Genomic DNA, 16,155 nt, shown 5'->3' with positions numbered 1-16,155 from the left:
TGCTGTACAAGTCAACCACTTAACACCAAAGGATTCTAACCTCACTCCCACAGAAGCAGCAATAAAATCAGAAAGCAATACTACTTTCTAGTAATTTGATAATCAAGATAACAAACAGCATTGGGATAAAAGGAAGAAAATTTGTTTCAGCTTCTTCAATAAGCCTATTCCTCATCTTAGATAATGAGGATAAAGGTATCACAGACCAAATATGGGAAACTGCTTTTTCTTTATTTAGGCCTTAGGAAGAAAATTAACTTTGGTCACATATTACCTTAAAAAAAAAAAAAATCCAGTTTTACATATTCCTAAATAGATAGGACCAAATGATCAGAGAAATAATTTCTTCTGTAAAAATTGGCCAAATTTTATCAAAAACCTAACATACAATGTAATTCAAATTATATAAAGACTGCTTGGGATCATAACATTCCAAATGTATGACAGTTGCAACTCCATCCTAACAGGTGTGAAAGTATTTGCTCTCATGTTGCTTTGGTCCAAAAGAGTAGAGCTGATCAGTAAGAATAAACTAAGTACCTAATTTTTTGCAAACAATTTAGTTATTGGCAGCAGAAATATCCATGATGAATAGTTCTACTACAGCAAAGTATAATAACTGAATATATTTCATGAACACATCACAATATCAGATAAACTTATAAGAGAAAAATATGAAGGAACAAAAAAGATGAAACAGCTACCACAAAAGAGTCTCCTCCATAACTATCTGAAGGGTAAAAAGGTGAGATTAGAATTTGATGATGCTAATATGAAAGGAAATTGAGTATTGTATTTATTTCTTATTTTATACAACTCTTACTCTTTACAAAAATGGTTATAGTCATGCCCATAAAAGTGTAATCCATGGCATCTGAAAGCAAACACTCTTTGTAATTATTTAAAAGGGCCTTTTTAAAAATTATAATACAAAGGTCTGTGCTCTATAAGCAGTCCTCCACTGTGCATTATAACAATAAGGCTTACTTTTAATACAAAGACTAAGTGTTTGGGAGTTATGAACCACTGGATTTAACAAACATCATTTTATAGTTGCTTTTTGCATCTTTTTTGTTTTTGGGATCCTCCACTTCATCAGGGTGCTCAGTAGCTTGGAGTTCTTCAGCAGACTCTTCTTTCTCTGACTCTGAATCACTTTCAGAGTCATCTGGACTTTCAGGATCAGGTGAATCATCATCATCATCATCATCTCCAGCCACATCACCTTCTCCATCATGATCTTCTACCTACGAACATCAACCAACAGGCTCTTCTTAAATACAAGTACCCCAGTAAAAAAACTGGGAAAGACACTAATTTTTGTCACCGTCTCAACGCTCACTCCCTAGCCATTCAAAGTTTTGAGACGATTATGATCAGAGTCGGCCAAGGGAAGACCTGAGGACTCAGGAATCTCTGTGTATTTTACCCATTAATATTTAAGTAGAATTTCAAGAAACAGCTCTGAAGACCACTCACCCGAGTCCCTTCCCCCCAGTTCGAAAACTACATCTTCCTGAAAGAAATAGTATTTTTTTAAAAGTAAATAAGGCAAATTAATCACTGACCCTTGGAAATGTGGAAAAGTTATCAATGTTTTACATATTATACTACTTTGTAATTAACCAGCACGTATAGTATGAAGAGAGAGCACTGAGAAAACTGAGAAAGATCCTAAATTAGTACTTACATGAAATATTTCCTGTTTTTATGCTATTAAAGATGTGCCATCATGATCATCTAAGCAGAATTTATGTTAAGCTTTTATCAGAAAACATTTGTAAAACTCAAAAATATCTCATTCTCTACAAAGACCTATTTGGGCACACAGAAAGTTAAAGAACTAAAAAGAAAGCTTTCTACATAGGATTCTTGATTGCTAGAGTAATCTAACAGAAATAAAGGATATCAGTTTAGAAATTATCTTCCCCTTTAGTGAAAATGTTAATTACTACCTCACTGAAGCCAAGTCCACAATGTCGTCGATATCTTCCTGATAATTTACTGTCCATACTTTGCTGATATTGAGACTCCAGTTCTTCATTAATTTTCTTGTCTTCTTCCCCTGCATGTCCAGTGTACTTTGGTTATGTTTCAGTCAAATTAATAAAAACATTTGATTACACAAAAAAACCCATATTACAAATGCTATTATATTTAGGGCTGATTTCTCTAACTTTACAATGAATTTTGTGGATGGGTTACCTAATAGATATAATTTAAGGAGGTATTTATGATTACTTCTTAGTAGCCAACCCTCTGAACTACAAAAGTATTTATAAAAGATGAAGAACCTATATTTTTCTATGTGATAAGTTAAACTAGACATAAGTCTCAGAACTGCCTATAGTTCAGATATTATAAATATTAATCACTAAGAACTTTGGGCTTTAAATACTGCTTATTTATAGTCTAATGAATAACTGTTAACCTGAAAGTGAGTTTTCTCCTACATTCAAAAAAACCAGCAACAAACAAAAGTTTCTGTTTCTGAGCAAGATATATAATGAAAAGGCAGGCAATTCTGTTCAGAAAATGGTCAAATAAATAATGGCTCTAATTCATACCTTTCTTACTATCAATTTACTGAAACAACATAACTTATTTAGAACTAGAACATTACTAATACCATCAAAGCTTTCTGAGGGGTTGTCTGGGTGGCTCAATCCAGTGAGCATCCAACTCTTGATTTCGGCTCAGGTCATGACCATGATCCCAAGATGGAGCCCCACATTGGGTTCCCCTCTTAGTGGGGAGTCTATTGAAATTCTCTCTCTCCCTCTCCCTGCTTGCAAGTGCTCTCACACTCTCTACATAAAACTTTAAAAAGCTGAATATGCCATTTTATTTTGTAAATATAAAAGAAATTTCATTTTAATCACAAAATAATGCTTGCATTATTTTTATTCATAAAGTCCACAGTTTAAAAGAATAAATGCAGTTAAATATTTTTCCATTCTGCAAAGCTCAGGGATTCCTTTTGCCTTTTCTTTTTCTTTTTTAAAGATTTTATTTATTTATTCATGAGACCGACAGAGAGGCAGAGACATAGACAGAGGGAGAAACAGGCTCCATGCAGGGAGCCTGATGCAGGACTGGATCCCAGGACCCCGGGGATCACACCCTGAGCTAAAGGCAGATGCTCAACCACTGAGCCACCCAGGCATCCCCCTTCTGCCTTTTCTAACAATGCAAATAAATTTGAAATAATTGTCTTGAAAAATAAAAGACCTATTAATTTCTAAAATGTGCTACATATTCTAGGTTAGTATAAAGTTAATTTAAATAATTTAATTAAAAGATTTGTTCAATACGATCCAGGTCATTATGTCCTGTTTTTATTAAGTCCAAGATTAGAATCAATTTTATATAGAAGAAAATTTCATTTTTCAGTAGCCTGAATTCAAATCTAATCTCTTTCATTTTTAGTTTTTATTTTAAAAATTTTTCCTTTAAGATTACGTTAATTTCTTCAGGCTTTGTAATAAGTTTGTATTCTTTATTAAGGATTTAAAAAAAAAAACCTTAGTGAATAAATTCAAAACCAATGTCAAGAATAACACTGTATGTTAATCTATAATGTAAAAAGTACATAAATACATATTACATAACAGTTGGCAAGATAAGGCATAAAGCTCACTACAATTAAATATATGTTCTGAAGACAGAAAAAGGACAGTTTCTTAGTTAGAATATCTTTGATATATATACTCCATAATCTTTAAAAATTACAGTACATGCTAATTGTTACATATACATGTTTACATATACATTTCTAGTTCTAGGATTTTCATCATTAGCAACTATACAGAGAGGGACACCCGGGTGGCTCAGCAGTTGAGCATTTGCCTTTGGCTCATGATGTGATCCTGGAGTCCTGGGATCAAGTCCCACACTGGGCTCCCTGCATGGAGCCTGCTTCTCCCTCTGCCTCTGTGTCTCTCATGAATAAATAATCTTAAAAATATATATACAGATAACATCCCAAAATATATATAAATATTTCATATTCCAAATCTAACACCACCTCTTAAATTATGTTTTACTTTCTTACCTGTTCGGAAGTGAGATGTTGATTTGTGGTCTCCTATAACAAGACGGCCAGTATGTTCTTTCTAGAAGAAAGCAGAAAATGTATTAGAATTTGAGATCACTAATTTAAAATAATTACAGAGTGTCTCCTAATGTGCCCAATATTATTCCAGGCTTTTGGATACAGTGAAGAAAAACAATTAAATTGACATCGTTGTCTTTATGGAACTTACATTCTAGCAAAGGTAGAGATAAGGAGGGGAACTGAAATCAGTAAGTAAATTATACTGTGTTAGAAAGTTCTAAGTACCATTAAAACAAATACATACCTTTTTTAAAAATTTTTATTTATTTATGACAGTCGAGAGAGAGAGAGAGAGAGAGAGAGAGAGAGAGGCAGAGACACAGGCCGAGGGAGAAGCAGGCTCCATGCACCAGGAGCCCGATGTGGGATTCGATCCCGGGTCTCCAGGATCACGCCCTGGGCCAAAGGCTGGCGCCAAACCGCTGCGCCACCCAGGGATCCCCAAAACAAATATATAAATAGAGCAGAAAACAGGAGTGGAGAGTATGTAGACATCAGGCTAGAATCTTAAGTGGGATAGATAAATAAAAAATTGAGTTGATACAAACATTTTCTTTTCTAAAAGGCAAATGAGTTGCTTTAGTTTTCCCACCTCCTCTTTCTGATGCCTCAGGCACATTTCATACAAAGAAAGCAAATGAAAATTATTTAGGTAGATAAAAATGAAGAAATTAATAGGCTTATAATGAACAAAGTGATAGATCTTTATTTTTTTTTATTATTTTTTTTAGATCTTTAAACAAATAGCCAGCTGTTATCTGACTACAATACCCATCTTAAACTGTCAAAAAGAACAGAATTTAAAACAATCTAATTCTTCTAAAATATACAAATAAATCCTGATTCAATGTCACTAATTGATCAAGGTACATAATTACTCTCAATTATCAGTTGTAATCCACTCTTTATGGTTCATACTTAGTTTTATAAGGTAAAGAAATTCTTCACTAAAATAGTGAAGGTGAGATTAAATGTGACTTTGCAAAGTAATCTTAACTAATCACCTGTGAAGATGTGGTACATAACAAATCTTCCTATTATGAAAGGATGACAGACACATTTTCCACACCCAAATATACTACTGAAAGGCTTCAAGCATTAATACTTAACTGCCTCACATGCCATTATCAGCAAATCAAGGACTCAATATGCCACTTTAGACTGCAGAATATATTCTACTATTAAAATCTGAAAATGTATAATGCACTAAGTTATCTGAGGATGATGATAGTAATGCACTGGTCTATTCACTTTCTCTTAGCTGGTTCTCCCTGTAACCAATAAAATATTCACAGTAGTTGGCTAGGGCTAGGAATATACTTCACAGCCACAAAACAGAATAAATCTAAACAGCCTACATATAAGATCAAAGCTACAATGCTGGCCTTGCTAAGAAAGAATTTAATGTATGTAAACAGCTAATATATAGGTAGTCAATTTTATTTTAAATTGTTTAATCTGGGGCAGCCCCAGTGGTGCAACAGTTTGGCACCGCCTGCAGCCCAGGGCGTGATCCTGGAGACCCAGGATCCAGTCCCACGTTGGGCTCTCTGCATGGAGCCTGCTTTTCCCTCTGCCTGTGTCTCTGCCCCTCTCTCTTTCTGTCGCTCATAAATAAATAAGTAAAATCTTCAAAAAATAAATAAATAAATAGGGATCCCTGGGTGGCTCAGCGGTTTGGTGCCTGCCTTTGGTCCAGGGCGCGATCCTGGAGTCCCAGGATCGAGTCCCGCGTCGGGTTCCCAGCATGGAGCCTGCTTCTCCCTCCTCCTGTGTCTCTGCCTGTCTCTCTATCATAAATAAATAAATAATTCTTTAAAATAAATAAAATAAAATAAAATAAAATAAAAAGTTTAATCTGTTCTTTCTTCCCCACAGTTTTAATGAGATACATTTGACTACTGGTAACTAAATTTCATACACTTTATTTGTTTAGAGTATTTTTCCTAAGTACTCAAAGAGTATTCATTCTACTAGGTTGAGCATGTCTCCTAAATTATTACTTACTTCATATAGTCTTAGTAAATATTTTATTTGCATGAATCAAGACAAACTTCAGACTTTCTATGATAGATCACAAAATTATTGGGAAATCTGGATTAACAAGATATTATAAAAATGCATTCTTGTACAGGTCTTACTGTAGTTATATGATCTTTCCCAATCCTAAACCCCATTGTTCTAGTCTGGCTAATTCTTTGTTTCACCAATTCTATTTCTGGGACGCTTTCTTGTACCACTAACACAGAATTAGCTACCCCTGTCTGTTGATTCCACAGCAGTAGGTGCACAGTTCTTTCATAGCAATTATAATTCTAAATTATCTGGTTTCCCTACTACACGATGGCTCCAAACATGTATAATGATTTATGTGACCCCTAGAACCTAGCATGGTACCTGGCTCGTTTTAAACACTCAATAATTGTTGGTAAAATCCATGAATGACTCCCATATGAATAACAAAGGGCTGAATTTAATTGTGAGGAGCTTAAAAGAGAAAAAAAAAGTTTTCTTATTTTAGTAAAGTAAGTATCTAGAGATAACTGTATTTGCATGTAAAAATTATTGCTAGGAACAAGAAGGGTTTTTCCCCAATAGGTGATGTTTTCCTGGCATCTGTATTTTGTATATCCTAATACATTAATCAAACTGAAAGGGATTTCAAAATATACTGAACATCTTAAAAATTAAGTTTTTGTAAAAAAGATTTATTTATTCATGAGACACACAGAGACAGAGACAGAGAGGCAGAGACACAGGCAGAGGGAGAAGCAGGCTCCATGCAGAGAGCCCGATGTGGGACTCGATTCTGGGTCTCCAGGATCTCCTTTAGCGCTTGGGCTGAAGGCGACACTAAACCGCTGAGCCACCCGGGCTGCCCCTAAAATTAAGTTTTTGATAAAGGCTTGTCTTCTACTTCAAGGGCTAGAGGGAGCTATAAAATATGAAAGGCCTACCAACTGGTCTTTCCAGAAATGACTTCTACTAAATCATTAGGCTAAACAAATAGCAATCATAAACTTTTCTTCCTAAGGAGTCCCCTCAAACCAAGATTATTTTCTATTCAGTCTCTAAATCTTACTGCCCCAGTAGCCCTGAGAATCCTAGAAGTGGTTCAGAAATAGTATACTTTGGGGCACCTGGGTGGCTTAGTGGTTGAGCATCTGCCTTTGCCTCAGGTCACATAGAGCCCCACATCAGGGTCCCTGCAGGAAGCCGGCTTCTCCCTTTGCCTAGGTCTCTGCCTCTCTTAGTTCTCTCATGAATACATAAAATCTCAAAAAAAAAAAAAAAAAAAAAAAAAGAGAAAAAAAAGAGAAAAAAAAGAGAAAAAAAAGAAGTACTATACATTTTAAGAGTGCTTGGTTAGGTCACCTGTATTTCCCAAGCGGAGCAGGAAGATGGGATCAAAGTATATTCATTCAGTCTGGCTCACTCAACAAACAAAATAAGGATTTTATTTTCACAGGAAAGATTAACGTACATACTATTTGATGCTTACCTTTCCTGCACCCATAAGTCTCAAGAACTTCTGTTTTCTTTCTTCATTACCTAAGTCTGCTGCTTCCCAATTGCTAGATCCAAGCTGCAAAATTAGCCAATTAGTTTTTTGCATAGTAATATTGAAAGATTTCAAGTCTAACTCCCAAGGTCCCCCTCCCCCACCATCATTTTTAACTATAAATAGTGCACACTGATTTTGTTGAGGTAGTTAAGTATATGCATCATACTCAATATATACTCCTTTTCTGTTACTTCAAGGCCAAATCCTTTAGTTCTTTTGCAGCCAGAGTTCTAATTCTCAAGTTTGCACTTAACAGAATCACCTGGAGGGTGTGTTAAAACCCAAACTTCAAGGCTACACCACAAGAGTTTCAGATCCAGTAAGTCTTGGATGGGGCTCAAGGATTTCATTTCTAACAAATTCCTAAGGTAGGACGATATTGTTGATGTGGGGACCACATTTTGAGACCTATTCTAGAGCCTTGAAAGGCCCTAGAGTACCTAGGATTTATAACCCAGAGGCTGCCACCATGGTTATTTAAAGTTAGTCTGGCTTTAGTGATATTCTAAAGGACCATGGAACAACAGTCTAATAGGACCAAATTTTAGGTTTTCAATTTCTTTTTTATGCAGTTCTAGTTATTTGTAAAGATTAATATGTTAAGATTTTTATTCTTTCTTAAAGGTCTTCCAAAGAACAAACAGAAAACTATTTCCAAAAAGAGTAAAACTCCTTCTACCTTGTAATTATTACATGGTCAGTTGAGCCCTTTTACAAATCTTAGAAATATTATGGAGTCCTAGTGATATTTTTCCTTACATCTTGAAACAGACATAGGAATTATCTCATTGATTCATTAGTTATTGCCAACTATGCTAAAAATGACTAAAATAAGGAAACAGAAAAATGGTGGAAGAGTTTTCTCATCCTACTTGTCCAAGGTAGTGCATCGTCCTTCAAGAAGATTATCACTCCTCCACTGTATGCTTCCAGTTTTCATGGACACAGTTGAGAGTCCAGAATTTTTCATCTCTACCCATAATGGCGACTGGGTAAAAACTGGAAACTGACAGAAGTCATTTCACAATTATTAGATAAATCAGGTGAATGCATAATGATAGGTAGTGTACCCTAAACTAATGGTAATGGCAAAATTAACTGTATATGCAAAAATCAGATTGTGAATTTTTGGATGATGAAACACTACATGATTTTTCTCCAACTCAGGAATCAACAAGAGACAAAGAAGAAAAAGATAAGAAAAAAAATATGGTACTCTTGTCTAGAGTCTTTAACAGGGAGGACTTGATCTCAACTGCACCTTAAGAGCTCGGACTATCCTGTTTTTCTTAAAAATAAATAAATAAATAAAAGTGTGACTGCTTCATCTTTTATGGTATCTTTACACCAAAATTTACTTGATAGGATCTGAAGCTGGATAAGTGCTAAAGAAAGATGTATATACAAAGGTGACTGGGAGGAATATAGAAAGAAAACATTCATTGGATTGATCATTCTAATTGAGTTTATATCTAAAAATGAAAACGTTTTGCAGTTATGGAGTAAAGATGATGACCCTCTTTTCAACAGAAAATTATGAGCACAAAGGTTTAAATTCTTCAAGTATTATATTTTGATGATGCAAATGCTAGAATTACAAATAATGATAAAGCTAAAATATTAGAAATTATTTGAAATCTGAAATTATATGTTCCAGTTTTACACACAACTGACAAGCAGTTAGCTGTATTCAGAGGATGCTAACCATTCTGGGTAAAGGTCATGAAAATCAGGAAAATGTATAATAAAAATTTGGGTTTGCTAGGGTTATATGCATATTAAAATTTTCATTAAAATTGTTTTTCACTATCTTTCTTCTTCCAGAATTTATTTGTAGAAGACTTAGAAAATATAAAAGAAACAGTGGTGACCATTTCTCTTGGGATATGAGTGTTAAAGTATTTGTACATGGAATATTAGCCATCAAAAAAATGAAATCTTGCCAATGGCAATGACATGGATGGAACTAGAGGGCATTATGCTAAGTGAAATAAGTCAGAGAAAGATAATTATCATATGATTTCACTTATATGTGGAATTTAAGAAACAAAACAGAGGATCATAGGGGAAAACAGGGAAAAATAAGATAAAATCAGAGAGACAGACAAACCATGAGACTCTTAACTATAGGAAACAAATGGAGGGTTGCTGTAGGGGAGGGGACTGAGGGGATGGGGTAATTGGGTGATAGGCATTAAGGAGGACACTTGATGTAATGAGCACTGGTGTTATACACAACTGATGAATCACTGAACTCTACCTCTGAAACTAATAATACACTATATCTTATCAATTGAATTTAAATAAAAGTTAAAAAAATATTTGTACAACACAGACACGCACTTGTGGTTGAACTAAATTCCTTTTGGTGGGGAGCTTATATGCTTTCATGATTTTGTCTACCTAATTTCCAAATCTACTACTTTCCACCTGAAAACTCGTATCTTTTTATAAGCCAGTTAGTTCTTAACTATTTCTGGCTGAACATAGTTAAGAAATAAAAAAAAAAAAGTACTAGTGAAACTTAAGTTCTGATTCTCACTGAATCACTTGCGCTCCGTGAGCCTGGACCTGGCATTTAACTTCGTTTTCATTCTTTATCTACCTAGAATAGCTTCTTTAAAAGACTGTCTTAAGAATAACACCTAAGAATTGCATAGTGTTTTACAACTTACAAATGACTGTTCATTTATGTTCTCAAGAGTCCAATAAATAAGAATAAAGAGACAAAGTGACTTAAAAGTTTGAGTTACTCTGACCTTCTTGCCTTAATAAGTTCTCTGCTCTTTCCACATCATACTATACATGACCAAATGAGAGAATATGTGAAAGTAGTTTATGAACTACAGTTATAAAACTTATGGAATCAAGTTAAAAAAAAATGTCTAAAAGCCAAAGCTTTTCCAAACTATTTCTATTACAAGAGCAAGTATCTTCAATGTCTTTACATAAATAATCCTATCACTTAACATATCTAATCCTAATTTTTCCCCCCAATCAAGTCCTTCTGGTTCTTCCTGTCAAAGACCTTAGTGAATAAGAGCAAGCACCCTGTCCAAGTGCTGCATTCTCAAAAGCACATGGGTGCATGATAGAGGGTCTCTACGGTTACTAAAATTAACCTCTCTCCTACACTCTGAAAAAGAGCTTTCATTTCTTCACTTCAAACAAACCAATGAGGCAATTTATAAGTTATCACTAATACCTTTTACTATAGAATTGTAGTCAATCTACCTACCCCCCAATACATACTTAGTAACTCTTAGAATTTACTTCTAATATTGTCCGCATTCTCTTAGACTCCGTGTTAATATCTACTTTTAATATCTTTCAAAATGTTTTGTTATCTCCATTTGATATGTGAAGTCAGTAGGCAAAAAAAAAAATGATTATCTTTTACCTGCAGTCAATGTTCATTAGAAATTGATGACCAACTACAACTTCAATTATAATTAGCTGATCTTCTAAAATTTAGATGTATATTTCAAAAATATATTTTTAAGTTTTGCATATAGTATTTAAACATGTCTTTAAAACAAGTAAAGATAACTCCCAATTACCAGTAAAAGTAATATTCACATGAAAGAAAGGGACTTAAAAAAACACCATCAAAAGACAAGTTATTCTATTTGCACTTTAAATTAGCAACATAGTCATTTTTAGAGTGTATTAAAGTTGCAGGACCTAATCTTGATTTGCAACTATAACCTTTCAAAAGAGAATGCTTATAAGACTGGAAAAGGTCTTAAAGGTCATCTTAAACTGATCCCAACAGAAGCTGTAGAGTTAATGACTTAATCCCTTTAACTTTCTGTTGAATTACCTAACATCAAGAGTTTTCTGCGAGGCTAAAGGATATTTCTTTGAGTCCAGCAAAACAGGTGCCTGACGTTCTACAAATCGAGTCACAGTTAACTACTAGGAGGAAAACAATGTAATAGCTTTTAAAATGGCACCCAGGTTACTCAAATGCCTTAGATAAACGCCTGGCAAGTACTGGATTACCATATTAACAAGAAAAGACCTAAAAGCCGGTAGCAGGGAGGAACACAGGGCACGGATACATCTCACTGTGTAATTATGCATCCCCAGATCCTTACTGGTTACTAGTCTTTCTGCAGAGTTAGGTTCAACTTAAGAGCCTTGGCATTGTGGTCCTAAACCCACCACCCGTCCAAAGAAGGGTGGATCTTATCACCTCATTTTGCTACAACTCAGGCACTAGTAGTCTTTAGTGAGCTTTTAACGGTTCACAGAGTAAGGTTATTACGAAAGGCACTGAACCGCACTATAAAAATGACTCTACGTCTCCAGCAATTAATAGTGCTTTAAACAGCAACTGAAAACGAGATGCCGTTCTTTTATCATCCTTAAAAGATGACCTCTCCATGCCCCCACCTCCTCGTCCCCCAAATTTCTCCATCAACGTTCCCCATGGCGTTTACCCATTGTATGAAGGACCTAGTTTTCCGTTTACTGCAGGTCTCCATGACACTGCGCTAAGAGCTAGGACAAACACACAGAACAGACCTAGGCTAATAAGCACCGTGCTTGGTTCATTTTTGGATTCCCAACACCTGGCATGGCAGTAAATATTTAATGGGCTACTCTAAGGAATGAGTGGTTTGCTATTGAAGCAGACAAGCTTAGGGTGGGGAGGAAAAAAAGAGGAAGGGAGCTGAAATCAAAATGGGCTTCTAAGGTCTCAACATCCTAGACCTACCTCACCACCCTGCGTCAGTACGAAATTACTCCCCCTGGGGCAATTTTTTTCGGTCCAATACCATCATCGGCTTACTCTTTTAACAGGACACTGCAAAAAACGATTCCGGCCGGAAAAATCTGTCCAGACGTGTACCAACATCTTGACATTGTCACGGACGCATTTTAAACCTCGAACGCGAAGGATCCCGCCATCCCTATCCCAAGCAGAAGAGCCCGACAAAGAAGCTTCATCATACGGTGCCAGACCCCCTCAGGACGTCCTTCCTCGACAACCCCCCCTCCCGCCTCCCCTTCCTACGCAGGTCTCTAGCTCTTAGGATATGGACCTCGACCTCTTCAAACCTTCCAACCCTAATCAAGGAAAGGAGACGTTTCCCAGGTTCCTACCCCTCGGCCCTCCGCCTTAGGGCCACCCCAGACGCTTCCTCCTTCCTAAACCACCCTTCCCGGCCTACCCCAGCCTTTAGTAGGCCTCAACCCTTATCCACTCCGCCATTGTTATTTACATCGTCGTCTGGGGAGGCCGAACGCTTCACCCCGTGCGGATGGGACTCCCTGGCAGCGCTCATCGTTGCTGGGACCCCCGGCGGGAAACGCCGAACCCCCTCGCCGTTCTCTCTTCAGCAGCGGCGCCAGCAGCCTGCAACCTGCCCCCGGCCCGAGCAGCGCCACTCCAGAACGCAGAGCCCCTCCAGGCCTTCTCCGCCACAGTCGTCACCGCCGCGGCTACTCGCCACCCACGGAGCATTCGTGTAGTTGTAGTTTTCGGGCTCACCTCATACCGATCTGCACAAGAGGGATGAGCCGGGGAACGGAAACTACAATTCCCAGGAGGCTCAGCGGCGCAGATCGCGCTGCGTGGCGGGAGTGCCCTCTAAAGCTCCGCCTTCTTCGGCCGGTGGAGGGAGCTTTCCCGCGGATGGTTATGGCGGTGAGCGTTCGTGTAGAGCTTCGTCGCCACAGAAAGCGGCTTAGAGGCTTCGTCGCCACAGAAACGGGCATTTCGCTGTGAGATGCTGCGCGACTGATAGAGGCGTCTGTCGTAGTTAAGCACCTAGTTTTAAATGTAATGGTTGAAGATTATTGAATCCTCCCTGGTACCGTTTCACCCCCCCCCCCCCCCCGCGACAAAAACCTTAAAAAAAAAAAATATGGCTTCTACTGTTTCCCACCCTCCTGTTCTCTATTATTCTTCAGGGGTTTTTAGATGACCGGCAATGCGGCTTTCTAGAAGATTAATGAATATTTTGCCGCTTTCTCGTTCTCACCGAAATGAGTTCAATATGGTTCCGGTTAATTGGCTGTTATTAAAACCAGGGTCCACCTGAGGGAAATCTGTAAATTGTTGACACAGCTTTTTGTGAAGTGGGAGTGACCCTAACCGACCTCCCTGCTGGTATATGGGCAATGGTACTTTCGGGGCCTCCACCAAGAGGAGTCCGTTTCAGCCAGAAGGCTCTGTATCTTTTAATTTTCCTCAAAAGTTTTTGTTGAATTGAGGTGAAATCCACATAAAGTAAAATTAACGGTATTACGGTGTATGATTAAGTGGCATCCGGTACATTGACAATGCTGTGCAACCATCACCTCTATTTCCAAGACCTTTTCGTCACCTCAAAGGAAGGTCAGTTACCCATCGAGGAGTCCTTCCCCATTCTCTTCACTCCACCCCCCCGGCAGCCGCTACTCTACTCAGAAAGTGCTGTGTCTAAAGGTTGTACTCCGATGTTAGAGATTCATTCATGCAACATCAAGATCGGTGATTTTTTAAACCAGTCCTGAACCTGTGTTCCTTCAGCCCTAACATTCTGTCAGGATTCTTGTCCTTATGTATTCTGAAGTTTCTGACTGACTTTGATCACACAAAAAAATAAAAAAAAAATAAATTTTTGCGCAAAAATCAGAAAATGGTATGACAGGATAGATTTAGTGTACATTTTGGTGAGGAGAGCAGCCTGCCTGTGAAGCTGTTTCACTATCAGCTTCTGAATGTAGCAATTTCTGTAGTTTTGACTGCCTGTGTAGAGATACTTTTACTGCGCTAGATTTCAGATGATCTTGGTACCATTTACAGAACTGACTAGTGGAAGACTGGTCTTTATTTAATGTATACGGTCATATATTCAAATTCTCCTTAAGTTTGGAAGCAAAGGAATAACAATGCTGATTACGATCATATGAAAAAAAAAATCTCAGAGTTGTATTTTATGACCAAACAAGGGCACCTTAATCAATTAGTTCTGTGGTAAGAATAAAATCAAGGAGAAGAAGAAATCCATGAGGAGAAGTATTTTGGGGGAATGGTTACTTGCTGATTACTATGAATTAAAATGTTTTGTGTATTGATTCTACAAAGATTCTGTAGATGTAATTACAATGAAGTTACAGTTACGTTACAGAATCTTCTAGGATTGACTATGGTTCACATCCAAAGGGTTTGACAGACTATAAAAACATACAATTTAGAACTTGGCTTTATTAAGAAATAAATGAGGTGACTGAATAGATAATTTTGAATTGCTGAAAGAATTCAGGAATAAAAAAGGACTATCAATAAGGTTAGTAGTTACTAAATAGTACTAACTTAAATTAACTAATGTTCAGATGAGTTTAATGAGCTAGCAACCTTTTATTTCTTTACCAGAATTGTTGGCACCTGGATGATTAAATCTTCAAGTTATCGTAAATCAAGATCACAAGCCAAAAAGTAACATAGGAAATAAAAAAGACTGGATCATTCTAAGAAATTTTACTCAGTTTCGTTACAGAAGGCTGTATAGGTAAGGGTGAAATTATAGTGCAATAGAAATTCATAAATGGCACAGAAACTCAGTAATACCCTTCCTCCTTGTTCTGTAAAAACAAGAAGATACTCTGTACACCTGTTCCATTTAGGGGTGGGGTGTGTGTGTGTGTGTGTGTGTGTGTGTGTGTGTGTGTGGCAGTGGGAGAATCTGAAGCAGGCTCCATGCCCAGTGTGCAGCCCCATGTGGGGGCTTGATCTCACAACCCTGAGATCATGACCTGAGCTGAAATCAAGAGACACTTAACTGCTTAACCAACTGAGCCACCAAGGCACTCCAACAACTGTTCATCTGAATTTTTTGTTTCTGTATCTTCCAGCACAATAGGTGCCACAGAGTAGTAACTTTTTTTAGTACTTCAATTAATGAAGTATGAAATTATATAATGTAACAGAGTGGTACCTCCTATACATCCTAGAAACTTAGCAATGTTCTTTTTATTTTTTATTTATTTATTATTATTTTTTAAGCAATATTCTTCTTTATTAGATAGTAAAGACAATGAGAGGAGGCTCTGTTCCTCATAGGACTTGGAAATACTTTCCTGACCATGCCTTCTTCATTTTTTATGTACCCAGTACTTTAGCATGTAATAGGCATTCATAAATGTTTGTTTCCCTTCAGCCAAGAGAATCATAACAATGTAGTTAACAAACCTAAAGAAGACATAAAAGCTCTGATAAATATGCTCTGTACAAAAAACTTGCTACTGCTTTATCTGAGGCTGAAAAAAAATTCCTGGAGCCAAAGTTCTAACTACTATTTATTGAATATCCACTATGCATCATGTGTGTTGCTAGGTGCTTCACAACAATTTGCAAGGATTTTTATTTTATACATGATGAAGTTTTAAGAAAAGTTAAATGCTTGCTCATGATCATATAGCTAATGAGTGAATGGCTAATCTGGGATTTGGTCCTTAAATGTGTCTAACACCAAAACCT

The 16,155-nt window shown here is 36.9% G+C and overlaps 1 protein-coding gene and 1 long non-coding RNA gene across 6 annotated transcripts in view; one reads left to right on the top strand and one right to left on the bottom strand.

The window, feature by feature from the left end:
- Positions 1-210: 210 nt before the first annotated feature.
- On the bottom strand, positions 211-13,141 carry C21H11orf58 (chromosome 21 C11orf58 homolog). Its single transcript, XM_038569153.1, has 5 exons — positions 12,914-13,141; positions 7,620-7,703; positions 4,055-4,115; positions 1,956-2,065; positions 211-1,247 (listed from the first exon to the last, which is right to left on the bottom strand). The coding sequence occupies exons 1-5, from the start codon at positions 12,974-12,976 to the stop codon at positions 1,017-1,019; spliced, it is 549 nt and encodes a 182-aa protein (XP_038425081.1). The 5' UTR covers positions 12,977-13,141; the 3' UTR covers positions 211-1,016.
- The window catches only part of LOC119877365, a 34,527-nt gene continuing 31,084 nt past the window's right edge, over positions 12,713-16,155 (top strand). For 3 of the 5 annotated variants that reach the window (XR_005375789.1, XR_005375787.1, XR_005375788.1), the window contains exons 1-2: positions 12,723-13,473; positions 15,052-15,187. This is a non-coding gene — a long non-coding RNA (uncharacterized LOC119877365). Of the gene's footprint in view, positions 13,474-15,051; positions 15,188-16,155 lie in introns of all 5 variants that reach the window. The other 2 variants (XR_005375786.1, XR_005375790.1) reach the window with 2 other exon arrangements.

The sequence above is a fragment of the Canis lupus genome, chromosome 21 (genome assembly GCF_011100685.1).
Source record: "Canis lupus familiaris isolate Mischka breed German Shepherd chromosome 21, alternate assembly UU_Cfam_GSD_1.0, whole genome shotgun sequence".
Taxonomy (NCBI): domain Eukaryota; kingdom Metazoa; phylum Chordata; class Mammalia; order Carnivora; family Canidae; genus Canis; species Canis lupus.
The sequence above is the reverse complement of the archived record's forward strand: the minus strand, read 5'-3'. Positions and strand labels throughout refer to the sequence as shown.